This window comes from Equus caballus, chromosome 7 (assembly GCF_041296265.1).
Source record: "Equus caballus isolate H_3958 breed thoroughbred chromosome 7, TB-T2T, whole genome shotgun sequence".
NCBI classification, from domain to species: Eukaryota; Metazoa; Chordata; class Mammalia; order Perissodactyla; family Equidae; genus Equus; species Equus caballus.
This window is the reverse complement of record NC_091690.1, coordinates 81,110,566-81,138,467: the sequence shown is the minus strand read 5'-3', so window position 1 is coordinate 81,138,467 and position 27,902 is coordinate 81,110,566. Positions and strand designations below refer to the sequence as shown.

The 27,902-nt window shown below is 35.2% G+C and overlaps 1 protein-coding gene, 1 long non-coding RNA gene and 1 other non-coding gene across 3 annotated transcripts in view; 1 reads left to right on the top strand and 2 right to left on the bottom strand.

Annotated features, from left to right (window-relative positions):
- LOC111774351 (uncharacterized) overlaps positions 1–27,902 on the top strand; it is a 94,827-nt gene that overhangs the window by 18,223 nt on the left and 48,702 nt on the right. The gene's annotated exons all lie outside the window — the stretch shown is intronic.
- The window catches only part of IPO7 (importin 7), a 50,322-nt gene that overhangs the window by 10,727 nt on the left and 11,693 nt on the right, over positions 1–27,902 (bottom strand). Inside the window, exons 2-16 of the mRNA XM_023646027.2 lie at positions 20,445–20,526; positions 19,415–19,568; positions 18,641–18,799; positions 14,884–15,040; positions 13,189–13,278; positions 10,365–10,459; positions 10,169–10,253; positions 8,344–8,478; positions 7,585–7,684; positions 6,742–6,818; positions 6,465–6,581; positions 3,647–3,736; positions 3,071–3,236; positions 2,706–2,866; positions 1,263–1,391 (exon numbers count right to left, since the gene is read on the bottom strand). Of these exons, the coding sequence (XP_023501795.1) occupies positions 1,263–1,391; positions 2,706–2,866; positions 3,071–3,236; positions 3,647–3,736; positions 6,465–6,581; positions 6,742–6,818; positions 7,585–7,684; positions 8,344–8,478; positions 10,169–10,253; positions 10,365–10,459; positions 13,189–13,278; positions 14,884–15,040; positions 18,641–18,799; positions 19,415–19,568; positions 20,445–20,526 (1,797 nt within the window). The remainder of the gene's footprint in view (positions 1–1,262; positions 1,392–2,705; positions 2,867–3,070; positions 3,237–3,646; positions 3,737–6,464; positions 6,582–6,741; positions 6,819–7,584; positions 7,685–8,343; positions 8,479–10,168; positions 10,254–10,364; positions 10,460–13,188; positions 13,279–14,883; positions 15,041–18,640; positions 18,800–19,414; positions 19,569–20,444; positions 20,527–27,902) is intronic.
- On the bottom strand, positions 3,323–3,506 carry LOC111774512 (small nucleolar RNA SNORA23). The gene has a single exon (XR_002809510.1). It is a non-coding gene; the product is annotated as a small nucleolar RNA SNORA23 (small nucleolar RNA).

Genomic DNA, 27,902 nt, shown 5'->3' with positions numbered 1-27,902 from the left:
CAGATATAGAAACAGGACACCTATTTCAAATACATATACACTTTATATTCAATTCTTCAAATATAGTAAACAATTGATTTGTTGACCATGAGGCAGCTACAGGATTCCTCATGGCATCTGCCTATCTCCAATTATAATCTAGAATATAAAAATAGTTTACTGAAAACCTCATGTTGCAAAAGGCAATCTGTAGGTAATCTGAGAACATATGATTTATAAATACCTGCACTGGAATTATAAACACCAAATGAAGGACAGTGGTTACTTCTAAGGAAAGGAAGTAGGGAAATGAGATGAGGAATTGGTACCCCAAGGGCTTCAATTACATCTATCTGAAATTGTTCTTATGGGAAATAAATTCTAAAGGATATACTGTAAAATGTTAAAATCTAATCAATTTAGGTGATAGTTAAGGGGTATTGGTTATACTTTTCTCTGTTCTTTACTGGTTTTTTTTTTTTCAAGGATTGGCACCTGGGCTAACAACTGTTGCCAATCTTTTTTTTTTTTTTCCTGCTTTATCTCCCCAAACCCACCCCTTGTACACAGTTGTATATCTTAGTGGCAGGTCCTTCTAGTTGTGGGATGTGGGCCGCCGCCTCAACATGGCCTGACGAGCGGTGCCATGTCCGCGCCCATGATCCGTACCCTGGGCCGCCGCAGCAGAGCATGCAAACTTAACCACTCGGCCACGGAGCCAGCCCCTGTATGTTTAAAATAATTCCATTTTTAGAAATTCATGATTACCATTCTTGTACCTTTCCAAAAGGTAACAACGGTAAAAGAAAACTAGGAAGATGGTGTTGATAGCTGTACATTACGTGAATGTACTTAACACCACTGAACTGTACACTTAAAAATGGTTAAGATTGTAAATTCTGTTATGTGTATTTTACCATAATTAAAAAAACATTTTATTTAGAAGGAAAACTAGGAAGAATATGTCCTCCTAGGAATCACCACACTTTTTGGATCTGAGAAAGGTAACCTAAGAGGGAGCCAAAATCCTGAGCCTTGAGGTAAAGATATAGTAACACAAACACATCCTTCCTATTCCTTCTAATACTAAAGAACCTATAATATTTATAAGGCATCAATCTTATCCTTACAAAAGGGAGCTACTTAAAAGATGGCAAAATCAAGGTGCATGAAAAGGTAACCAGAGAATTACGTAAGTCAGAGTGCCATCCGAAAAGCATAGAACAGTTGATGAAGGGCTTGAAATTCCCTAAAACCTTTACAACACTGGATCATCTTCTTACCTCTTTATGATCTTCAACTACACTAAGAAGTGTGTCGATGGTATTCAGGATTCCCATAGCAGTAACTGCTTTGTCATCACTTCCTTCTTCATCTGGCCCAGTCTGGATTACTTGATTAAATGTCATTGCCTAGATTCAAGAGAATATAATTTAGGTCTGCCATTAAAGCCGTATAAACATGTTTTGGTTAAAACTTTTAATTTTTAAAATGTTCTCACTGGGATACCACAACTGATCAATGTCTCCAAATTGATTAATAATAGTTAAGAGCTTGGGGTCTATAACCAAATGGTACTACTTTGCCACTTACTAAGTGACCTTAAACAAGTTACCTGACCTCCATTTTCTGACATCTCATTTGGGAACTTCACAGAGATACTGTGACGAATAAACGAGGCAAGGCACAGAAAGTGCTTTATAATATAAATATTTTTTATTAATATTACTGGCTAACATTCAACAATGCCCAGATACAGATATATTAGTCATCAAGGTATTTTTTTGTTGTTGTAAACTTCATTTTGAATCAAACTTCTGAGAAGTAAAGGAAGGAGTCATAACTAATAATCAGCTTAATATTATTATAAATACAATATACATACTTAGTGAATGCTATTGTATTTATTCAAATGTCCTTATTCATTTCTAAATCAGCTGTTAATATACTTTTTTTCACAAAACTCTTTCTTTGCTTAAATCCACAGCAAATACTAAGAGGTAGATTCTTGAAAACTTAATACTTAGCGGGAATATAAATGGCATCAAATAAATTATTGTATAAGGAATATGGATGGATAACTGTTGGGTACACCTTCATATTTCTATTACCCTTAAATAATGTATATTGTTAATTCTCAGAAGTTTGGGGCTATGTACAGTAAACCAAGTTCAACTATAAAATAACTACACAAATCTCATTTAAAAAATCTATTTATAACTATTATCTCTACTTCATCTTTAGCTTGGTCCAAAGTTTTCGAGGAAACCAAAAAACAAGGCAGTCATGATGCAACATAAGGTACTAGTTAAGAACATGCATCATGGGGGCGGGCCCGGTGGCGCAGCAGTTAAGTTCACATGTTCCCAGGTTCACCGGTTTGGATCCAGGGTGCGGACATGGCACTGCTTGACACGCCATGCTGTGGTAGGCGTCCCACATATAAAGTAGAGGAAGATGGGCAGTAGTTAGCTCAGGGCTAATCTTCCTCAAAAAAGAACATGCATCATGGACCATACAGCTCAAGTATGAATCCCAGCCTCACTCCTCCTAACCTTTTTAAACCTTGCATTTTCTCTCAGTATAGAAAGACCTCATATAGGACTGTGTGAAAATTAAATGAGTATTTATCAAGGGCTTAGAATAGTACCTGACACACTGTAAGACCTGTGAAAATACTTGCTATAAGGTAAGTAATGCATAAATGATTGGTTCAAATAACATACCAAATGTTGTGTCATTTCTACTGCAATAGGAGTAACTTCTTCACTATACTCGCAGATCATTTTCTGAATTACATTGGTAAGATCATCATTTTCTGTTTCTCTTATAATATGAAGAAGAGCCTGCATTACAGGTCTGATGAATGGTGTGATGTATTCTTTAGCTGTAAGAGAAAAGGAGAAAAAAAACCTTTGGCCAAAACAGCTGTTAACTCCTTAAAATCTGATACAACATACACCAAAGAGTAAAAAGTAAAAAAGAGATACTTTCACATAAAAAGGAAGATAATGTGTCAAGTTTCTAGGATTATGTCTTGTACAATTACGTGTAAACACATTGCACTATTTTTGAGATATAAATCCTTTACCTTTTTCTTGATTGCTGATCAACACTTGAAGTGCAATGGCAGCTTCCACTTTCACAGGCATTTCCCTATCATCAATCAGACATCTTCGTGTCAGCTCTAAAGCTGTTTGCAGGTTCTGGTCACTTTTGAACTTCACTTCACAAAAATAATGAAGGACCCAGCAAGCCTTTAAAAAAAAAAAAAATGCAGTGAGTTATTATAGCTATCTTACATTAAATTCCCCCAAGCTACAGTATCTCTATTCCCAAAGTTCTGTGTGTGGGAATTTGGAGGCTGGCCAGTGGTAGATATGTCCAAAGACACAACACTAGACCAGTACTATGATCCCAACTTACTCTTTGGCTGCATGATGTTTGTGTGGATAGCAAGATCTGAATGCAAAACACAGACAGACACTGCTATCAGACACAGACGGAAACTATGCACACATTTACAGCAGCCATTTAAAGATTTACATGAAACAGAAGTCTAAAATGAAATAAAGTGAACATTCAAAAGTTTCTATATAAAAGTCCACGTAAGCAACCATTCATTACAAGACATAAATATACAAATTAATATAGTTTTAAAACATACCCTTGCTCTCATGTAGCCTAGTTCACTGCTGAAGAGAGGGAATACATGATTCTGCAACATGTATTCCATCTGATCTTTGTAGATCTTTTTCTGTAAATATAAACAATTATTTTTTAAAGAGTTCCAAATATAATCATCTCAAATGCCAAATAGATATACCAGTGTTAAAAATGACTACTGCTGTCAAAACACATTTGTTCTGGTTCTTTGAATCTACATCCAATTTTCTTATTCTCAAACTTTACCATCATAAACCACTTCATACATTTTTTTTAACCTTTTTCCATTGTTTGTTTAGAAAGCAATTAAACCAAATCTTAACAGCAATGGTGTTTGAGTAATGGAAGTATGGTTAATTTTATTCCCTACCATATGAAACTTTTTATAATAAAAAAATATCTCTGGAAAGGTTCTAAATGAACATAACATACTTTGAGAAACACTCTGCCTTCAAAGTAATAATCTGGATGTCTAAAAAGATACTCTCATGCATCTTAAAGCAGGGTATTTCCTAAATGCTAACAAGCTTTTAAGAAGGGTTCCTTGAATAACATATTAAATCAACATTAAAAACTGATAAATGGGGGCTGGCCCCATGGCCGAGTGGTTAAGTTCGAATCCTGGGAGCCGACGTGGCACTGCTCCTCAAGCCATGCTGAGGCGACATCCCACATGCCACAACTAGAAGGACCCACAACTAAAAATATGCAACTATGTACTGGGGGGCTTTGGGGAGAAAAAGGAAAAATAAAATCTTTAAAAAACAACTGATAAACACAAAACTAAAGAATATGAGAACTAAATGCAATGTGGGACCTTGGACTGGATCATGGACCAGAAAAAACGTTAATAGTGCTAAATTTTATGAAGTGTAAAAGGGGTCTGTAGATTAGTTAACAGTATCATATCAATATTAATTTCCTGGTTTTGAGAATAATGGGAACTATTTTTGCAGTTTTTCTGTAAGTCTAAAATTATTTAAAAATAAAAAGTTAAAACAAAAAATCTCAACGTGCCAAGAGAACTCAAGATCCCCAGCCTTCTATGCAACAAATAATCACTGTCTTTAATTTACACTTTATAAACTAAGAGAAGGATGGGTAGACAAGTATAGAAAAGATGAAAGATACACAAAATATACCCACAAATTAACAGTGACAAAATCAGTGGAACATCACATGGAGCAATATCTTCTGGGAGATGGATGTTACTGCAACTAAATATTTGCTTACACTTTGAATAGTTATCATTTATTAATTTTAACGTGAAAACAAATTTCAGATCTTACTGATGAAGAAGTGAGACACAACATGTACAATCAAGGTGATTTTCTAAACATAACTCTAATCCATTCAGTCATTCTTTACTAGAAAATTTGTGTCAGAAAAGCTTGATGTTCCCAGTCCGCAAATGGATGCATTCATGTTTACAAAATTTCCTTAAAGATCAATTTTTTTGAGAAGGAAAAACCCCACAATTTTACAATTGTCTTGCAACATGAAAAGAAAATAACACACAAAAATAAGTACCTTCAGCACAAGCTGCAAAAGAAAATATAAAACAGACAACTCTTCAAAATCATATCAAAACCTGCACTTCAAAGCACACCATTAAGCAAGTAGAAAGATAACAGAATAGCAGAAAATACTTGCAAATCATATATATGGAAACAGCCTAGTATTTAGAATATATAAAAAACTCTAACAATTCAACAATGAAGATAATCCAATTAAAAAATGGACAAAGGATGTGAATGGACATTTCTCCAAAGAAGATACATAAAGGCCAAGAAGCACATAAAAAGTTTCTCAATATCAATAGCCATCAGGGAAATGTAATCAAAACCACGAAATACCATTTGACACCAACTAGAATGGTTATAATAAAAAAAGACGTAACAACAAGTGTTGTCGAAGACATAGAAACCAGAACCTTTATACACTGCTGGTGGAAATACAAAATGGTATAGCCAGGGGCCAACCCAGTGGCACAGTGGTTAAGTTCACGCGCTCCACTTCACCAGCCCAGGGTTCGCAGGTTCGGGTCCCAGGTGCAGACCTAGCACTGCTTGTCAAGCCACGCTGTGGTAGCATCCCACATAAAACACAGGAAGATTCGCACAGATGTTAGCTCAGAGCCAATCTTCCTCACCACACACACAAAAATAAAATAAAATGGTACAGCCATTTTTAGAAAAAATCTGGCAGTTTCTTAAAATATGACCAAAAATTTGACTCTTAGGTATGTATTACCTACCTAAGAAAAAAGTATGTCCACATAAAAACATATACATAAAGGTTTGTAGCTCCACTGTTCATAATAGTCAAAAAGTGGAAACAATGCGAAAGTCCATCAAGTGATGAATGGATAAATAAAATGTGGTAGATAAATAGAATGGAATGTTATTTGGCAACAAAATGGAACGAAGTACTCACATGTGCCACAACATGGACATACTTTGAAAATATTATGCTAAGTGAAAGAAGGCATTGATAAAGGAGCATGTGTTATATCACTCCACTTATATAAAACGTCCAGAATATGCAAATCCATAGAGGAGACAAAAAGCAGATCAGGGGTACCCTAGGGCTGGGAGGTTTGGGGAAAAATGGGGAGTGATTGCTAATAGGGTTTCTTTTTGGGGTGATGAAAAAGTATTGGAATTAGAGGTGGTGGCTGCACAACTCTGTGAATATAAGAAAAACCACCCAAGTGCACACTTTAAATAGGCAAACTGTATGGCAAATGAATTGTATCTCAGTAAAGCTGTTATTAAAATAAACTACTTGCACACACACACACACACAAGAAGAAATACCTTCAGAAGTATTTCGGCTAAAGAGCCAATCATATGCAGGGCTCCATCTTTTTTTCGAGGATCGGCATTTGGTTCAGTAAGAATCTGGTAGCAGAATCCCATAGTCTTTTGTAGTACCTAGATTAAAAGAGAAAAGTAACACTTTACTGCATATCCCAACAATCATTAAAAAATATTAATGACAAAATGACTTACATGGCTAACATTAAAAACTGAAGGTATATCTGAACAAATTTTAAACATTAAAGCAAACGTTACCTACACATAAATAACCTACCTCTTTCCTCTTACTACAGGCTGTAAACAAAAGTGTCTGGGCAGCAGTGGTAGGAGAAATGAAATCTTCAAACACATCTAGAAAGTAAATTTAAAATTAATACAGAAAACAGTAATTCCAGTTTCTTCAACAAACATTTTCACCTAATGTACAAACAATGATGCTCTGTAAAAAAAAAAGATCTTAAAATTTTGCTAAATCTTCACTCAAGGTGAGTATGAAAATGAACACAGATCCCCATAAAATTTTGTAAAAGACATTCCTAAATGTCTTTTCTGTTCAAATTAAATGTTAATCCATCAATTTCTCCTAATGATTATTTTCTTTCATAGAAAACACTACTACTGTGAGAATTTTCACAATAGGTTCATAAAAGTACAAACTACTAAAAGTACTTAAGATTTTGGTAGGAAGGAGGACTAATACTCAACATTAGCCAAATTAATATTCTTTAGTTCCACGCAGATACTCCACGTGACTCCAAATTCCAGTAGGTGTCTTCTCAATTCCCACACATATGATGACTGATGGGATCCAAAAGTGTAGTTTAGATACTTAAGTGTTAAGGTGTAATCTTGAATTTCTAAGTTTTGGCATGTGCCAGAAGCACACCCAATAATCATAATAACACTATTGTTATTTGTGTCTGCTAAAAATGAGATAATCGTTATCAAATGCTGTAACTAATGAATAGCCCCCCAAAAGTCTAAACAATGGATAAATTACATTAAAACAACAAAGATTTCTCAATACCAAAGGTGAGGTCTTAAAACCCTCTAGGTTTACTATATACAACCTTCATTATGGACTCATTTTGTTTCTAAAAAAGTGAAAATTCCTCACCAAACTTCATGCGTATATATTCATAAGGGTCTTCCTGCCAAAGTTCCTCATCAGCATCTGTATAGCACATCAATGGAAAAATAACATCTTGGATAATGCCCTGTAATTTAAAAGTTAAGAAAGTAACAATCATAAGTCAGCCTTCAAATTTAAACCTTCAAATTTCTTTTAAGTGCTAAAACAAAAGTAACCCCATAATATGTATTTTAAAGCTTAATATCAAACTTTAGTAATGCATTTAATGCATTCTCAGATCAACTATTAGTGTACATATTCTTACCAAGTAATTATAAAACAAGACATACGTGTACATAGGTAGCAATTAAGTATTCTGAGAAAGTACAGTATGAGATTTTAGTCCATCAAGTCCCATAGTTCTAAATAAAGCAAGTAAATTACTCATAGAAATAGTATATAAACCAATTATCCTCAAACCTAATCTGGTGAAACAGTCCTTTGCTTATTCCAAATTACATGACTAAAATGTTAACTAATCATAATCCAACAGTAAGAACTTAAAGCCAAGTTTTAAGATAACAGTTTTTGATTAAAAGATAATCTGAATATTCACAGAACACCTTCTGTAAAGTTTATACCAAGGTGTGACATCTCATTTTTCTATTATACTCTCAAAACAATTAGCAGAACTAGACTAAGTAACACAAGTCAACAAAAAATGGATTTTTTTCAACCTTAATGGTAATTAATGTTATTTCCATTATATTTTCTAGAAAAACATTTCAGATAGAAAATTATTACTTGTATATGAGGCTTCAGATTCTTCCAGGTGAGGGCATGAGAAACTCCTTGATTAATATAATTTAATGTCTGTTGTAAAACTCGAGGAGCCATATACTGCTTTTCCTTGTACTGATACAACACCTTCAATAAAACCTTTGAAAAAAATTTTTGATCAAAAACCAAAGTTTAAATAGAAATTTTAACCACTCATAAGCCAGCAAAAACATCACTCATCATTATAAAATAACAACCCATATTCTTTTAAAAAGAAAATAATTTTTAAAATTATGTATTGGCGAACCCTTTTATTCCCAAGCCACTTAAGTAAACAAACTGAAGTAATACTGTGTCAAAGGACTAGTTTCTGATTAAGTATAAAAAGAAGAGAAAAACATATACCACTTACTGAATATACGACAATATTCTGAGACAGCCCTATTTTGTTAAAGTAACCTTCTAGGAAAATCTTACCCAAACCATTCACCTACCTATTTAATGCCTGCCAAGAGTTCAAATTCTACTTGCTATTCCAGAACAGCGATTGTCAAATGTGGTCGACAGACCTCTCAAGAGGGTCTGCCAGGTCAAAGCTATTTTCATAATAATGCTAAGATGTTATTTGCCCTTTTTACTGTGTTGACGCTTGTACAACGTTACAAAAGAAATGGTGGTAAAACTTCTGGTGAATTCTCAGATCCTAGACCCACCACCTTAGATCCACTTGAAAACTTTTCAATACTTAAAGTATTTCTTATGAGCTCAGTGGTGATATTAACAAAAGTGATTTTTAAAAATTGCATAATGAGGGCTGGCCCCGTGGCCGAGTGGTTAAGTTCGCGCGCTCCGCTGCAGGCGGCCCAGTGTTTCGTTGGTTCGAATCCTGGGCGCAGACATGGCACTGCTCATCAGACCACGCTGAGGCAGCGTCCCACATACCACAACTAGAAGAACCCACAACGAAGAATATACAACGGTGTACCGGGGGGCTTTGGGGAGAAAAAGGAAATAATAAAATCTTTAAAAAAAAAAAAAAAAAAAAATTGCATAATGAAATATATTAACATTTGGAAAATCTGCATTAACTCAATGAGTCAACATTTCCCAAATGACCAGTGCAGGATGTTACAAAATCATATATGGATAAAAGACCCATTTAATGTGCAATGTAGACCAATGGGTGTTAATGTGACAGACTATGAAATGTTCGTTATTACAGTTTCAAACTTGACACTGCAATTAACCTTTAAGAAACTACCATTGTCAAATTTTGGTGTGATATCAAAGAATTTCCATAATTACGTGAAAAAGTCTATTAAAACAGTCTTTCCTTTTCCCCCTTCTTATCTCTGAGGCCAAACTGTTTTTATTTACATCCACCAAAACAAATTAAAACAGACTGAATACAGAGGTAAATGAGTATACAGCTGCCTATTATTAAGCCAGACATTAAAGATAGTAAAAATGTTATAACTGCCATCTCCTCTTGCTAAAAAATTTTCACTTTGGAAAATAGTTACTTCTAACAAAAAACATGCATTCTATGTTTATACATAATAGGTTTGATATTATTTTTAAATTAATACTGTTAAATTTTGTTTTAATTTCTAATATAGTAAATATCACTAGGTCAACCCACATAAATGGAAGCTTGTTGGGGTTCTCAATAATTTAAGAATGTAAGGAAGTCCTGGGACCAAAAATGTTTGAGAACTGCTTACAGAGTTCAAAATGTTAAAAATTGCTTCATGCAGTCGTTGGGTACTGAAAAAACTAGAAATAAGCAAGACAGAAATTAACCTTATAATACCATATTTCTACTTAGAAAAATTATCTTAAGACTTACTTGCTGGACACCAACAGCAAAGGCCTTCAGAAATACTTCGGCAAATTCGTTATACTCCTTGGATACATTGCCAGGGCTTCCGTATCTAAAAGAACATTAAAATGTCCATCGTTTCTTAATGCCCTATAATAGCACTTATAAACCCAAAACCTTGAAGAAAAGAAACTTAAATCATCATGTATCGAGAGGGGCTTACCTTTCAAAAAGCCTTGCTAAGATATGTAAAGCCCACTTCTTACATTTCCACCACGGTAACTCAGGTCTATCATCTTCTTCAACTTGAAGTGTTTCCTTTAAAGAGACATTTATTTAATGATAGTAAGAGATGATATAATCTAAGAGAAACAGCATGAGGTGAGAACAGATTCACAAAAACATGAATGCTCCTCCAGTGTTGGCCTTTCATAATAAAAGCTAGATTCGGAAAAGTACTAACCCTCATTAAATATAAAAGGCATTTTCACTACTTCACTACTTGATCACAAGGGATATGCTTTTTAAAATTCTTATAAAAGACCCACACATTTTAGTCAAGGCCACGGCAAGTAGCTTAATCAAAACTAGTATAATTCAAATCAAAGGGGCATGAGAAACTCCATTTCAGAAATCTAGTTTCAGCAATATTAGTATAAATACACAAAGATATATGTATGAGAATATTCACTTACAAAACTATTTGGAATAGTGAAAAACTGCCAAGAACCCAACCACTCATTAATGGTTAATTATGGAACACCATAAAAGACTACTACTCAACCATTAAAAAGAATGGATTGGATGATTATATATTGACCTAAGACGCGCATGACATGTTTTAAAGTTACAATTGGGAAGTGAAACTGTGGAGCAACTTAAACTCCCATACGTTAACAGTGAGAGCAATGGTACTACTACTTTGGAAATCCTTTTACAAGTTACTTAACAAAGCTAAACATACACCTACCCTATGACCCAATTCCATTCTTTGGTATTTACTCAAGAAAAATGAAAATATGTGATCACAAAAAGACTCATGTAAGAACAGTTGTAGCAGCTTTATCTGTACTGCTAAAATCCTGAAACTACCCAGCTGTCCATTAACTTGAGAATGGATAAATAAACTATAGTATATCCATGAAAAGGGATACTTCTTGGCAGTAAAATGGAACTACCACTACACAACGTGAATACATCTCATAAATATATTAAGGAAAAGAAGCTAGATACAAAAAGTTACTCTTATATTAAGTTCTAGAATAGGCAAAACTGATCTATGGTGCTAGAAATGAGAATGGTGATGGTAGGGATGATTAGAACCAGCCACAAGCAAACATTCGAGGTGATAGTTACATAGGTGCATGTAACTGTCATAACTCATTGAACTGTTTACTTATAAGATGTGCGTGTTTATGATAAATTATACCAAAAAGGTACAGAAAACATATATAAAACTTTTGAAGTTACACTTTGTACCTATTAAATGTGTACAGAAAAATACACACCAAACTAATTTCCTATGGAATAGGAGAAATGTCCCATTTATTTCTTTTGCATTGTTTTTTTAAAATAAAAATTTGAGCAATAAACTACAAAACAGGAGGTTGGCCTCACTTATTCCACCAATAAAATTATGTTGGATAAATTACGTAACCCTTCCATGACTCTGTTTAAAATAAATTCAGAGGGATTTTGAGGATTAAGTAAGTACAGTATGTAAAAGCACTTAAAACACACCAGGTATTCAGGACTTGTAAATTTCCCTACCTCTCTAGAAAACTATAAAGAAAAATTGCAATTATTTTAAAAACTGTGATTAAATGTAAAAAAAAATAACATAGTTGGACAATTCTGTATATATTAAAAATCACTGAATTTTACACTTTGAAAGGGGGAATTTTTATTGTATGTGAGTTATAGCTCTATAAAGTTATTTAGAAAAACAAGTAATATAACTAACTACAAAGTTCGACCAACTTGTTAGTCAAACTCTTCTCCTGTTATGGGTGTCTGACAAATTATTAGAATATCTAACAAGGGGCTCGGGCTCTTTTTGGGGTTGTTTTTTTTTTTTTGACATAACTGATATACAGTCATGCATCGCTTAACAACAGGGTACGTTCTGAGAGATGTATCTTTAGGCAATTTCATCATTGTGCAAACATTATAGAGTATACTTACACAAACATACACATATAGTAGTAGGTATAGCCTACTACATACCACACTATATCATGCTAATCTTTTCTTTCTGGTTAGGAAGACTGGCCCTGAGCTAACATCTGTGCCAATCTTCCTCTATTTTGTATGTGGAACACTGCCACGGCATGGCTTGATGAGCAGTATGTAGGTTCACGCCTGGGATCCAAACCCACGAACCCCAGGCCACAGAAGCAGAGCCCCTGAACTTAACCACTACACCAGGCCGGCCCCGATATGGTACTAATCTTAGGGGACCACTATCACATATGCAGTCTTTCATTATGGGGCTCATGACTGCATAACATTGTATTCGTTTAAGGTATACAATACAATGATCTGATATATGTATATACTGTGAAATGATTACCATAGTAAGTTTAGGAAGGTGGGTCAAAAGGTACAAACTTCCAGTTATAAATAAGTTCTGGGAATGTACTGTACAGGATGGTGACTATTTAACAATACTGTAATGTATATTCAAAGGTTGATAAGAGAGTAGATCTTCAAAGTTCTCATCACAAGAAAAAAAAATTTGTAACTATGTGAGGTGATGTATGTATGAGCTCTGAATTAAAAACTGAGAAGAAAGAGATCAATTAGGATGAAATAAACAGAGATGTATACAAGCACTTAAACAATAATACATGAAATAACCCTGCACAATTTTTTACTTAGTATATGAACATATGTAAACAAATGAAATGGTCTCTCTTTACCTAGAAAAATTTACATCATGAATTATATAAGTTAATAAAAAATGTGACAGGAAATATCAGTTAAAATTCTCAAAAGATAATTAAATGTTTGTGTTTAGTAACAGAAGAGAACACATAAAGACTTACATTAGGTACATCCCTGTTCACAACAGTTTTTAAAATTTCTATCCATTCTGTCAGGTTCTGTTGGTTTATCAGCTCCAGTGGTAGTGTATACTAAATTAAAAATCAAGAATCAATATTTTAAAATCCTTACAAAAGAAAATCCCACTTCCTTTTACTCTTCACAAAACCTACAAAAAGTATTTCATTCAATCCACATGCCTGTTTTTAGTACATAGGCAAATTTCTTACCTGGCTGATTTGGTTAGTTATCCACAATGGAGAATTGTGGCAATTACAGTGGGCATCCTTATCTTTTCTCAAATTACTAGGAATATATCTTATTTTCACCATAGAGTGTGATTTTTATTGTGGATTTCTAATGAACATCTTTCATCAAGTTAAGGAAATTTCTATTCCAGGATTCTTAGAGTTGTGCTTTTTTTTTTTTTAAAGCAGGAATGGTTATTAAATTTTATCCAATGCTTTATCTGGCATCCTTAAAGATGGCTACAGGTCTCTCTTTTCATGTAATGTAAGAGTTAATGAGAAAAAGTGACTTCTCACTGTTGACCCATTATTGCATTCCTGGGATAAATCCTATCTCTTACTAGGTTCATACAATCAATACCCTATTTAGGATTTTAGGACATCTATTTTCACAAGTGAGACAGGGCTATATTTTGATATCAGGGTATGCTAGTCTCAAAAAACTAGTTGGGGAAATAAATATTTTATCCTATGCCTTAGAACAATTTATAAAAAGAACTTATTTTTAATCTAATAGTTGTGATCCTACCAGTTAGGTAAAAAAAAATGAAAACAGTACAGATATTGTCTAGGCAAATCACTTATTAAAGTGCCCTTAGGTTAAGACTGGGAGACACTAGATTGTCTTTAAAGATCTGGCAAAGACATACAAAATCCAACCAAACAACAGAATGAGTCAGCTATAACCTTAGTGGAGGTAAAGTCACAGGTCTATTTAAATTACCCTTTTTTTTTTTTGAGGAAGATTAGCCCTGAGCTAACATCTGCTGCCAATCCTCCTCTTTTTGTTGAGGAAAACTGGCCCTGAGCTAACATCTGTGCCCATCTTCCTCTACTTTATATGTGGGATGCCTGCCACAGCATGGCTTGCCAAACGGTGCTGTGTCCGCACCCAGGATCCGAACCAGTGAACCCCAGGCCGCCAAAGTGGAACGTGTGAACTTAACCACTGTACCACCGGGCGGGCCCTGACAATATCATTTCTTCTGTGGGTATTTTATCTCAGGAACATTTAGAACAATAAACAAAAGTGAAGAAGTCCATTACTGTATGCCAGTCAAGCCCACAGTATTAGTATTTTTGTGTTAGGCTTAGGAATAGGTTTTGTAATTATTGGGACAATCTATGTATATTTGGCATATCAGAGTAGGTGTTAGATGAAAACTGTAATCAAGTAACTGATTTTCAGACTTGTGAATTCTTAAGGTGAAAAGTATAAGAGAACTTAAGACTGACCATTTATAATTAAAGTTGTTCATGTATTTGGAGAAGTGTGCTTAGACTTTTAATGTACTTATAATTTGGGCAATTTATATTTGACTATCAAATCATCCACTTAATCTAGATTTTCAAATGAAATTATTATTCAGAGGCTGAAATTCTTTCTCTTTTAATGTGGCAAATGATAGACTGCCTTTTTATATATATAAACTGCTTTATAAAAATTACCTGAACAAGAGCATAGAAGATCTTGAAAATTTGTTTCTGAATGAGGACAGATTGATCAGACTGATCAGAAAGAAGCTGGATAAAACGGTCCTTTAGAACTGGCAGGAAATGCTGCATTGCTGCTACCAAGGGATTCCGTTCTTCTGGTTTCTTGTACCTTTGGGTAGGAATACAAACTAATTCTGTAAGAGTTTATTTCACAACTTTATATAAATATATACACATATATACATATGTATATATATGATATAAATTTAAACTACTTGTTTGTTCACACATATAAGCAAATACCTCCTAAGCAAATTTAGATTCTTATAAAAAGAAAAACCTACTATGAAACCAAACTACAAGCAAAAGCAACTGGAGAAAAACCTCAAATAATAACAGGATATCTAAAATTTACTGAGCATTTATTATGAGGTCAATAATCTTTAAGGCCCCATTAGTATCCTCACTTCTACAGTTGAGGAAACTGAGACACAGAGAAGTTGAGTATCTTTCCCAGCAGACACATATAGGTAAGAACTTCAGCAGTAGAGATCCAGGGTCTGCCCTCAACCACTTCACTATGCTGTCTCTAATTGTGAATATGTTACAACTGAGAAGCTACAATGATTTGACTTTTAAATATTAGCAGCTGATTGATATAACATCGATTATATATCATCATCCTTAAGTAATGCACATAACAAGAGCATTAAGACAGAAGTGGCATCTATAAAGCAGAAAATATTCTATTTCTAAAAGCACTATAAACCAGAAGTTCTTTTCTAACTCATTTGGGAACAAAACCCAACCTCAACAGGCTATTTATGATCTTAATTTATCCCATTTGGAATGAATATTCACATATTTTATAGCAGATATAATAATGTGTTTGACTACTGGGTGCTGGTACAGATTTCAATAGGACTGCTACATAACATGTATTATGTGAACCTTGTTACCTTCCTAAAATCTGAAAAACTATGAATTCTGCATCACATTTTGCTCCAAGAATGGGGTAAAATTGCTGACCTACTTGAGACATTTCCAAATATAGATGACTTAGCATTTTAACAGTATTGTTAAAAGGTCTGGTGGTTTATTTTTAAAAAAATTAAATAATCGAATTTATAGTTTAGAACTATGCGAAAGAAACTCCAGCTTCCACTATTAGAGTCAATAGGCAGAATAGCTTTGGAAAATACAGACTATAGTGGTTAAGAGGTCATTATTCTAAAAGGCACAGCTTATCGTTGTAGATTAGTTGAGATTATCTAAACTGCTTTAAATTGGTTTTCCCTACCAGACTTATTTTATCTACTGGCACCTTTTTGAAGGGGAAAAATGTATTTAGTTGAATATATGAGCACATTTTTAACAGGTAAAGGTAAACTCTTAAAAGGCTAGATTCTTTTTTCCTCCTGGGTGAAATGAGAACCAAAGTAAATTGCCAAGAATAAAAAAATACCACGAAAAATGTCCACACTAATAATAATTGAAACTATTAAACAATTAACTAATTATTTTAAATATTATTTTAATGTGCTGATAAATTACACCTAGCATACATTTTTAAAGGTTATCTGTATGTTTGAGTCAATAAAAATAATTTATAAAAGGAAGCCATTTTTACTCTCCAATTTGATTATACAAATGATGATAATTTCAATAACATTCCCTTTTTACAATAATGCTGAGAACTATCTTATGCACCTCTCTCCATTTATCCAACAAATTAAGAGAGTTTGAATACCCATTCCATGTTACATATTCTTCTCTACCTCCCTCTCTACATTGAATAGTAGACTGCAAACAGCGTAACACTAGCTGCTAATCTAAGCTAATGAGTATAAAAGTAATTTACGGTAGGAAAGAAATTACTATCCCATAAGACCTGAAAGTTCCTGAAAGCGTGAACATGTGACACTAATAAAAGCCTACTACCACAAGTTAGTGTGTCAAGCTGGTGAGCCAGGCTCATAGGAAATCCTTAAATACCAGCCCGCTGCTTTTCTGTTTAAAAAAAAAAAAGAAGGGGGGACGGCCGGGTGTGGTTAAGTTCACACACTCTGCTTTGGTGGCAAAAAGAGGACGATTGGCAACAGATGTTTTCTCAGGGCCAATCTTCCTCACCAACAAAAACCAAGACCAAACAAAAACTTCAATGGTTCATCAGTATCTAAAAGATCACATCCAAATTCTCCATCATGGCATTCAAAACCCTCTTTAACATGGTCCCAATTTACCAGTCCAGAATTATCCCCAACCTCTCAAGCGAAATCATCCACACCATTTAGTGGTCTCCTTACTACCCACTAAAGACAGTGTCTCATTTCCATCTCTGTACCTTTCTTTTTGTTCATACTACTCCGGTGTGACAAGCCTTCCTCTTCAAATGCTCCTTCTGTGCTCCTTCAACTGACAATCATTTCCTGAGGATCTATGCTCCTGAGGGCCACAACTTCCAATTTCTCCATGAATTTTCTTAGCACTGCTTCAGTCCACACAGATCCCTTGTGAACACCTTGTGCTCCACAATTGAACACTGGCTGAAAATGAACTGGAATTCCAATACTGTAGCAGCCTCCTATGTCTCCCATTTAAAAAAATCCCTGTCACGTTCTCTCCTGCTAAGATTATAGGACAGGAGAGACTTGAACCTCCTTAATGACAATGACAGCTTAACATTGTTATTCTCTCTCATTTAGTCACTCACTTACCAGAACTACAACAACTGGCACTCTGACAGAGGTTGGAGCAACAGCTGGAACATTCCTTAGCAGGAAGATGGGTAGCTGGTGGGAACACAAGAAAACACCAGTACCAATGCTGTAAATGGTATATTTCTCTCCTGCTCAGAACAAAAGCAGCAGTTCATCAGCTACTTTGAGCTGGGACCCAAAAAGAATAGCGGAGGCTAACTACCAGCCCCACAATTACAGGGCTCACAATGGCATCTGTGTAGCTGTTAGGACCGGAAATAAAGCCACCATCATGGTGTTAGGTGTTCCTCACGCCTTCCTCAGTTTTCTGACATCAAAACTTTCAAGTGCCTACCAATTTTGTTACTTTCACCACACACTTAAGAGAATATCCCTTCAACATCTGGCTTACTACTTTTAGTGCTATACCTCAACTTGCAAGGTTAGATTTTTTTTTCTGATCCCTAAACCCAGATCGAAAAATGATCCCTCTGCCTAAAATCTTTTTTACTGATACTAATTACTTACATGAACTATAATTTGCTAAAATATGCACTCAAACAGGTGACTGTGAATCCCTCAAAACACAATGATTAAAAATGATCATATGAAATTCCAATTAAAGAATCAGAGGTAGGTTCTTGAAACTTAACAAGAACCCAAATTAAGATAAAAATTCACAGAAAGCCAAAAGTAATAAAGAGCTCTAATATTCAATGTACTCTGATCCCCTTCACATTAAAAAAAAAACAAAACTTATCTTTAGCCCTTTTATCAGCACATGCTGAGGAGCCCATATTGAGGAATTAGATATAACTCAGTTTTTGAATAGGAAAACAGATAATGATTAAGAAAGAAGGGGACAAGGAGTTACTTAGTTGAATAAACCGAAGAGCTTGTAGAATTAAAATAAGAATGCTATTTCAAAAAAAACCCAATTAAAATCTACATAGAATTAGCTAATTTTAATATATATACCAAATGTAATTTTAGACGTTCAAATAAATTAGCTTGAATTTTCTGAACTTTTCCTACTTCTCAAAACTCTAGAGGAATTGAGAGACACTTACTCATAATTTTTCACAAGCTGATAAAGGCAAAGAAGAATTCCTAGCCAACAAGCACTGTTATCAGACTGAAGATAAAAGCCAATTTTGTCCACAATAGCAGTCCAGCGGCTTGGATAATCATGTTTGATGATATGATGAATGCAAGTAGTAAGCTGTACCCTGAAAGTAAAAAATAAACAATGAGGAGGAAGAAATGCTACCTAGATAAAATTTTGCTAACTCATAAAAACAAAATGGTTATTTAGACAAAATAATTCACTGAGCAAAAACTATTTGTTCCTACTGATTTAAAAGAAATCCAACAAATGTTTCAAATGCAGGTGATTTTATTTTTCTTACTTTTCACCTCTATCATCAACTGACAAGTTTCATTTAGAACATCAACTATTCTCATTAAAAATGATCTGCAAAATCATATAAAGAGTTTTCAAATATCAAAAGACTATACAACATAAAGTATATGACAGCATTCTATAGTTTTCTTTACCCCCTTTCATCTGATCACAGTATGTTTCCCAAGTTTTACATGAAGTTTAAAAGTTTTTGGTTTTATAAATAAAAAATTCAATTGCAGTAAGAATAAAACAAAAAGGAATTCTCCTGTAACAGCATGTGTTAAGTTTTCTGCTACAAAAATGACAGGTTTGAATGTTCTGAAAAGACCTCCTTTATCCCCTCAACCCTGCAAAAACCCCTGCAAATTACATACTGCAACAATGGGTAAGTTTAAAATATACCTTTCATATTATAAAATATATAAAGTATAAAATATACCTGATAAGTTCAGGAGAGTGGATAATGGCTTCTACAATATTTTCTCGAATACAATGTCGATCTTCTTCAGGAATAGTATAAGGGGATATATCCCCTGGTGCTGTTTCCCGATCGGGCCAATACTGTGTTATCATATTTTTCAAATAGATAACACCTAAAATATAGATCAGTTTGACAAAAGAGTATTTACTGTGATAGCACTGTGAATATCCCTCATAAGTGTCCACACCTCAATTTATTTCTTTCAGAGCAACCATTGTTATTAGTAAAGCTATCCTTTTAAAAACAAAATACTGTATTCTATTACTTTAAAAGTTGATAATCAAAACACAAGTTTAATACTCAACTACAGTATTCACCCACGAAGTTATTAAACATATAGCCTAAGAACTCTGCAAATAAACACACTACAAACAAAACTGTTAAGACTTTTTTATGTCACATTTATTCATAACACTTTTCATCTTGTTTTCTGTAGGAAAGCTATTTAGATTAATTTTACCAAATCAGTTTTCTGAATGAAGCCTCTAAGACAAAACCATGTAGATATACCAATATTTTGAAGACTAAGAGAGAACACAAGAAGTAGTATGCCACATTTTCAGAGACTTTGATGCTGAGGGAATTGCTCAATATCTTGTTGAAACCAGAACTAAGATATAGTACTTTTTAAATGGTTAAAATGCAACTGTAAAAGCAAACAGCAGTAAGGAAAAACTGCATAAACACATAAGTTTGTAGGTTAGAATCATCCATCAGGCAGGGAAGCAGGGAATACATAGAATCTTTTAATTAACCCCATCAATTTCTCTTTCCAGCTTCTCTTTTAATTCAATGAAACATCACATTCCTTTAAACTCTGCCACCAAATTTCAAGGCACTTTCTATTTGTTGTAAACATATGAGGGCAAACCAATTTTCAAAGAAGAAAATCACTGAGGGGCCATCCCAAGATACTTCGGCTATTCAACTGTGCATCTTTTAAACAATATGTTTACATATACTCAAGAAAATAATTCAGGAAACTTGCCTGCCTGTCTCACAGGTAAATCCAGTTGTTCCGACATAGTAATCTGAAGCAGTGTTGAAACAAAATTCAGAGACTTGTGCGCCTACAAACAAAAAAATACATCTTAAATTTCTGCAAATATTCTCAGTACTCTATTCCACTACTTGGCTAGGACAAAAAGCTCTCCACAAGCTGGTCCCAGCCTTATTTCCTATCACTCATCTATAATGAACTCAAAAAAATTTTATAACCCAACTCCTAAAACACTTTGGATGTTTGCATTTATCTGCATACCACTGCACTTTCCATTCATCCCAACTCGCATTCTTACCCTACACTGGTGGTAGCAGCTCAGAAACAATATCCTCTGCGATACCTATTTCCCCAACTCAACATTTCTCCAGGGAGATGCTCTATTAAGTGGCTACGCACAAACTAAATCAATTAAAATTATACCAGCCTTGGGAGTGGTTTCCAAGGTGCTAATAACATTTTATTTCTTAATATGGCTATTTTATATAAGTGGGTTCAGTTTGTGAAAATTAATCAACTGTACCCTTATGATCACTTTTCTGTATGCATGTTATATTTCAATAGAAAATTAAAAATCAATAGCTTTGAACATACAATAAAAGTAGGATACAAATATGATAATTTAACAAATATATTTATATGACGATGTAATACAATATATACAGAAAACAATGAAATACACTAAAAATGCTAACATAGTTATCTCTGGGGTTATGAGATTATAGAGGAGCTGATCTTTATACATTTTCTTTTCTTTTTTTTTTTTAGTGGGGGGAAGATTAGCCCTGAGCTAATATCCACGACCAATCCTCCTCCTTTTTTGCTGAGGAAGATTAGTCCTGAGCTAACATCCGTATGTGGGACATCTCCCACAGCATGGTTTGATAAGCAGTGCATAGGTCCAGGCCTGGGATCCGAACCTGCAAACCCCGGGCCACCGAGGCAGAGCATGCAAACTTAACCGCTATGCCACCAGGCTGGCCCCTATACATTTTCTGTTTTTCAAATTTTATACTATGGACCTGGATCACTAACATTAACAGTACAAAAAAGTTAATGATTCCTAAATTTGTCATATTTGCTTCTGATTCTTTTAAAAGAACTGAACATTCCAGTTAGATCCCTTCTTGTATGTTTTGTTTCCTTCCCTCTCCCTCGATAAAACCATCACCTACCTATAAGGTCATCCCCTCCTTCCAGCACAAGTTTTAGTATTTTTCTGCACATGTTCAATGAACAATAGTGATTTTATTTTAGTTTCCTCTTTACAGACTGTTTTCCCCAAATACTCTACAAACACATTCTTAGAAACAGACAAATTTCCTTTTGGATATTAAAAAAAATCTCTTCCATATTAGAACCTAGAGTTTATTACTTTACTTTATTATTGATACTTTATTCAGTCACTCCAAAATTTATTTATTTAGGTGTTCCTGGTGCAAGATACTATGCCAAGAAGTGGGAACACAGGGGTGAATGAAACAATGAGGCTCCATGACCTCGTGGAAACTTAAGAGTTTAGTGAAGGAGAACAAGCTAATCAAACAGGTAATTGCAATAAAATATAATGGAGGTAGAGGACACCATGGAAGAATCAAAAGGAGAATCCCCTAACCCAGAAGTAAAGCTTAAATTTAAGACCTGAACAGGAGTAGTTAGGTGGATGAAGGGGAGGTATTAGCCCTTTCCAGTACTCTAAATAGATCTGAACACAGTTAACCACTACTACTTTCTTGAAACACCCTTCTGTCTATGCAATTCATACCCACTCACGCTGGTCCCTTCTTGGGCTCCTTGCTGGTTTCTCATCCTATATAATCTATAAATGCTAGAACTTGGTGCCAAGACTCAGTCATAGGCCATCTTTTCTGCTCCCCATGTCTTGATTTCATCCAACCCCTGTCTTTAAATACTACATATATATCAAATATGTTATTTTCAATCCAGATCACTCTAACAGACCTATTTAACATCCCTACCTTCATTATCTCAGACTTCTGAGACTTACTATGTTCAAAGCATCTTTTCACCTAAAATTTGTGACTCTACACTTCCTTGTACCACCTCCCCCAATATTTCTCATCATTATCCTCAGTTATTCATGTCTGAAACCTGGATGTCATCTTTAACACTTCTCTCTTTTTCATTCCAGTTCAGTACATCAGGCCTTGTTAATTTGATATCCAAAAATGCTTGTATAATTAATATATCCACTTTCTCCATTCCCATTAACACCAAGCTAGTCCAAGTGACTGTCATCTCTCTTAATGGAACTATTTGCCCAGGCAACCATTCTCCATTTAGCAGCCAATGATCTTTAAAATTGTAAACCAATCCCCTTCAAACAAACCTTTTAACAACTTTCTACTCTATTTTCCACAGCCTATAAGGCCCTGCATTATCTTGCCTCTGCCTATTTGTTCAGCTTTATTTAAAGAAACTTTCTCATCCCCTATTGCCCCACCTTATCAGCCTTCTTTAGGTTCTTTCAACAACAAACATATTACCCCATTTCAGAGTCTCTGTACATGCTGTGACTTTCTCACTATAACACTCTTCTCTCCAATGTTCCACCAGAGTTAACCGGTTCATAGCTTCACATTCTTTGAGTCTCAGCTTAAAGATTTCCTTAGAGAAGCTTTTCCTGACTGATCACTCAAGCTAAAGCAGGGTTCCCTATTACTCTCACAATCCCCAGGGGTTTTTTTCTTTTTCTTTTTGAAGTATTTTTTTTGGTGAGGAAGACTGGCCCTGAGCTAACATCTGTTGCCAATATTCCTCTTGTTTTCCCCCCTCCCCACAGCCCCAGTACATAGCTGTAGATCCTAGCTGCACGTCCTTTTAGTTATTCCATGTGGGACACTGCCACAGCACGGCCTGATGAACAGTGTGTATGTTCGTGCCCAGGATCTGAACTGGCGAACCCTGGGCCGCTGAAGCAGAGCATGCGAACTTAACCAACCACTCGGTCTTGGGGCTGGCCTCTCCGGGGTTTTTTCTTTACAACACTTATTACACATTTGTAATTATTATATTTGTAGACTGGCTTTACATCTGAGAGTAATGACTATACTGTTTGTATACCCAGTTCCTCATATGAAGCTTGGTATTTAAGATATTCAACATGGGCCAGCCCCACGGCCAAGCGGTTAAGTTCACGAGCTCCGCTTTGGTGGCCCAGGGTTTCACTGGTTCGGATCCTGGGTGCAGACATCGCACTGCTCATCGGGCCATGCTGAGGCAGTGTCCCACGTAGTACAGCCAGAGGCACTCACAACTAGAGTGCACAACTATGTACTGGGGGGCTTTGGGGAGAAGAATAAAAAAAAAAAGACTGGCAACAGTTGTTAGCTCAGGTGCCAGTCTTTAAAAAAAGAAAAAAAGATATTCAACAAATTTATTAAATGAATAACTGAATGAATAAAAAAAAGCCTTGGAAGCAGTTGAGATCAACTAGGAGCAGTGTAGAGTGAAAAAGCGTATTTATATTTAAGGGGTAGACAAATGAGTCCACAAAGGACACTACTATCCATACTACTATGGCACTTTGTAGGCCATTTATATTACAGTATATATCTTATCTCTTGCATCAAATGATGAATGCCTGGAATGGACTGCTGGAATCAGATAGTCCTGTTTATAAATACAGGTGATGCCACTTCCTACATTTTTAACTGGAGCAAGTTGATTCAGCAAATCTAGGACTTAATTACAAAATTAGTATAACGAAATCTACTTCACAGTATAGCTGTAAGGAATAAATAAAATATGGAAAATATTTTAGCAAATATCAAGACATAAATTTTATGTTGTTTATATATCCATACACAGTAGAGTCTCATCTTTCTCAGTATGTTCTAAAGTCAGTAAGGCATAAATTGAGTATCACCAAATTACTCTCTAGTTCCTTAAATCACTCATAAAATACAGCATATGTGGTGAGGTACATATAACACTCTTTTGAGGTCCCAACACTGCAGTTTTTCCTTCGGAGTTGAAAAAGACTGCTTTCTATGATTGGAACCCCAAACGAAGTTGTTGGTTTATGTTTAGGAGTTATGTTAAAACAACAAAAACCACCACAACCACCACTGTTTTAGTTGGCTGGACACATACATAGCTACACGTGAGTTAAAAGTGAGCACATGCCACTCACTGTATCTTCCTACAGTACAACAGGAACTCGATAAATGTTACATTAACAAAGGAGCTTTATCAATTTCTAACTTCCTAAGGTTTAAATATAAAAAACAAAACCACAAGAGTACTTGAAGGAAACCAAGGTAAATATTTTTATTATCTTGGTGGAGGTAACCTAAGCATGACACCAAAAGCTGAAAGCCATAAAACAGCTTTAGTATCAAGTAGATAAAACGTAAAACTTCTACATGCTCCTCCCAACAGTATAAATAATGTTAAGGAAAAAAAAGAGAAAATATCTTATCATATTTGAGGAAGAGTGAATCACCCCCAAAATTAGCAAATATGTGCAGGCAAATTACCAAAGAATTAGTACAAGTGGACAAGTCAGTCCTACCCCAAAACAACACAGGCAATACACCAAAGTGCTGGTGAGGATGTGAAAAAAAGAAAGGAATTCATATAGCGCTGGCAGATGTATAAAACAGAACCAAGCAATTGGAAAACTGGCAGTTTCTGACATATACCTGCCTTATAACCTACCAACTTCACCCTTATATTATCCAAGAGAAATAAGTGCTTTATGTCCACAATAATACCTGCCCATTGACATGTCAATGTATAAACAAACTGTGCAATGTATAAACAGACAAACTGTGGTAACTTAAAAAAATTTAAACCAACCTACAGAATCAAGCAATAATACAAATCTCAAAAACATCCATAAGAACTCTGAGAAAAAGAAGGCAAACTACTTGGGTACATAACATGTGATTCTATTTATATGAAGTTCAAGGACAGACAACTCTAATCTATACTTAACAGAAGTTAGAATAATGGTAACCTAGAGGAGGAAAGGTATTGACTGAGAAGTCTCAAGGAAAAGTTCTAGGCCAAAAGAAATGATATATACCTATCTTGATCTGGATGGTAGCACCTAGGTAAAAATTGAGCTGTAAATAATTTTGAGCTTTCTGTTATATGTAAATTATCCCTCAATTAAAAAAAAATCAAGACCACTTTTACCTGAACATTCACAGCAGCATTATTCATAATAGCCTGAAGGTGGAAACCCACATGTCTGTCAACTGATGAATGGATACGCAAAATGTGACACATCCAAACATATGACAGAATATTATTTGGTAATAAAAAGAGTGAAGTACATGCTGCAACACGTATGAACCTTAAAAACACTATGCTATGTGAAAGAAGCACAACACAAATGACTACATATTGTATGCCTTCATTTATATGAAATGTCCAGAATAGGCACATCCATATAGACAGAAAGTACCCTAGGACTGGGGTTGGGGGTGGGGGTGGGGTGGGGAGTGACAGCTAATGGATATGAGGTTTCTTTTGGGGGTGATGAAAATGTTCTAAAGTTTGTGGTAATGGTTGCATAACTCTGAATATACTAAAAACCACTGAATTGGATTCTTTAAGCCGCTGAATTCAATAAAGTTATTTTTAAAAAAGCAACAAAACTGAACTATGAAAATAAACACCTATCATTTTATTATTCTATTATTTTAAGTCACTTTGCCTTCAAAAACACACAAGTATAGGGGGCAGCCCCGTGGCATAGTCGTTGAGTTTGGCATGCTCCACTTTGGTGGCCCAGGGTTCACAGGTTTGGATCCTGGGCGTGGACTGACATCACTCGTCAGCCACGCTGTGGCAGCAACCCACATAAAATAGAGCAAGACTGGCAAAGAAGTTAGCTGAGGGCTGATCGTCCTCAAGCAAAAAAAGAGGAAGATAGGCAATGGATGTTAGCTCAAGGCAAATCTTGCTGAGCAAAACAAAACACACAAATATGAATATAAAAAGTACAACTGATGAAAAACATGTTACATTCAGACAGTTGAGCTAGACTAAGGGTAAAAAAGAAGAGAGATTTCTGTCAGCAGGAACAGCACAAGCAACTCAACCTGGAACATCTATCTACCTGCCCCATACACATTTCCACCCAGCTGAAATCCCAAATGCCTTGTATTTTCCCAAAGAAGGTAACAAATGGACTTAAAGTAAAACTAAGTATCAGACACCAGATTCTCAAGAAAACTGAGATAGAAAGCAGGTTAGCAATCGCCTAGGGCTGGGATAGGGAATTAACTGTAAACCAGAAGGTGGGATCTTATTGGGGTAATGGAAATGTTTCCAAACTGGATTGTGGTGATGGTTGTATAACTTGATAAATCTACTAAAAATCACTGATTTTCACTTAAAACAGGTCAATTTTATGGTACGTAAATTATACCTCAATAAAGTTTAAACATTAAAAAAAGAGAAACTGGGGGCCGGCCCTGGGGCGTAGTGATAAAGTTTGCGCACTCTGCTTTGGTGGCCTGGGGTTTCGCTGGTTCGATCCTGGGCGTGGACATGGCACTGCTCATCAAGCCATGCTGAGGTGGCATCCCACATGGTACAACTAGAATGACCCAAAACTAAAAATACACAACTATGTACCAGGGGGCGGGAGAAAAAGGAAAAATATATATATAAAAAAAAGGAGACCACGGATCTGTACAATTATAAACACAGATCAAATAAAGACCTACATTAACTGTTCAAATTAGGAAAAACCATTCTTTCAAGCATTGAGTAATCTCTAACAACTTTCTGGCATTCTTGGGTATAGCAAACTATCACATATGTAAAACAATTTCTATCACATATTAACTACTATTATATCTATTAATCATCATATATTTAAAAGATCTTTATATTTTTATGGTAATTTAAAAAATAAACTTGTAAAAGTATCAGTAGCATCAATCTTTATCACAAAAACCCTTTAAAACTTGAGAAATTATGCTATTATTCCCAACAGTTTTGGCAAACATTGATGTAGGCCTCAGAAGATGCTACAACAAATCTTTTATATGAGTCAAAATATAAATGTAACTTCTGGATGATGGCACTAATTATAGGGTCCTCTTCAAGCTCCTGGCTTCTAGCAGTCAGAGAACCAGGAAAAAGGAAGCAAGAAATGGGTTATTATACACCATTTTTCTTGTTGTTAGTGCTGTCAAGTTGATTCCAACTCCTAGTGACCCTGTGTAGAGCAGAGCAGAACCCTGCCTGGTCTTATTGCACCATCCTCTCACCTTTCAGCGCTGTATGAGACAATGCTCCGCTGCTACCCACAGGGTTTTCATGGCCAATTTTTTTTGGAAATTGGTGGCCAGGTCCTTCTTCCTAATCTGTCTAGTCTAGAAGCTCCACTGAAACCTGTCCAGCATGGGTGACCTGGCTGGTATTTAAAATACCAATGGCAGAGCTTTCAGCATCACAGCA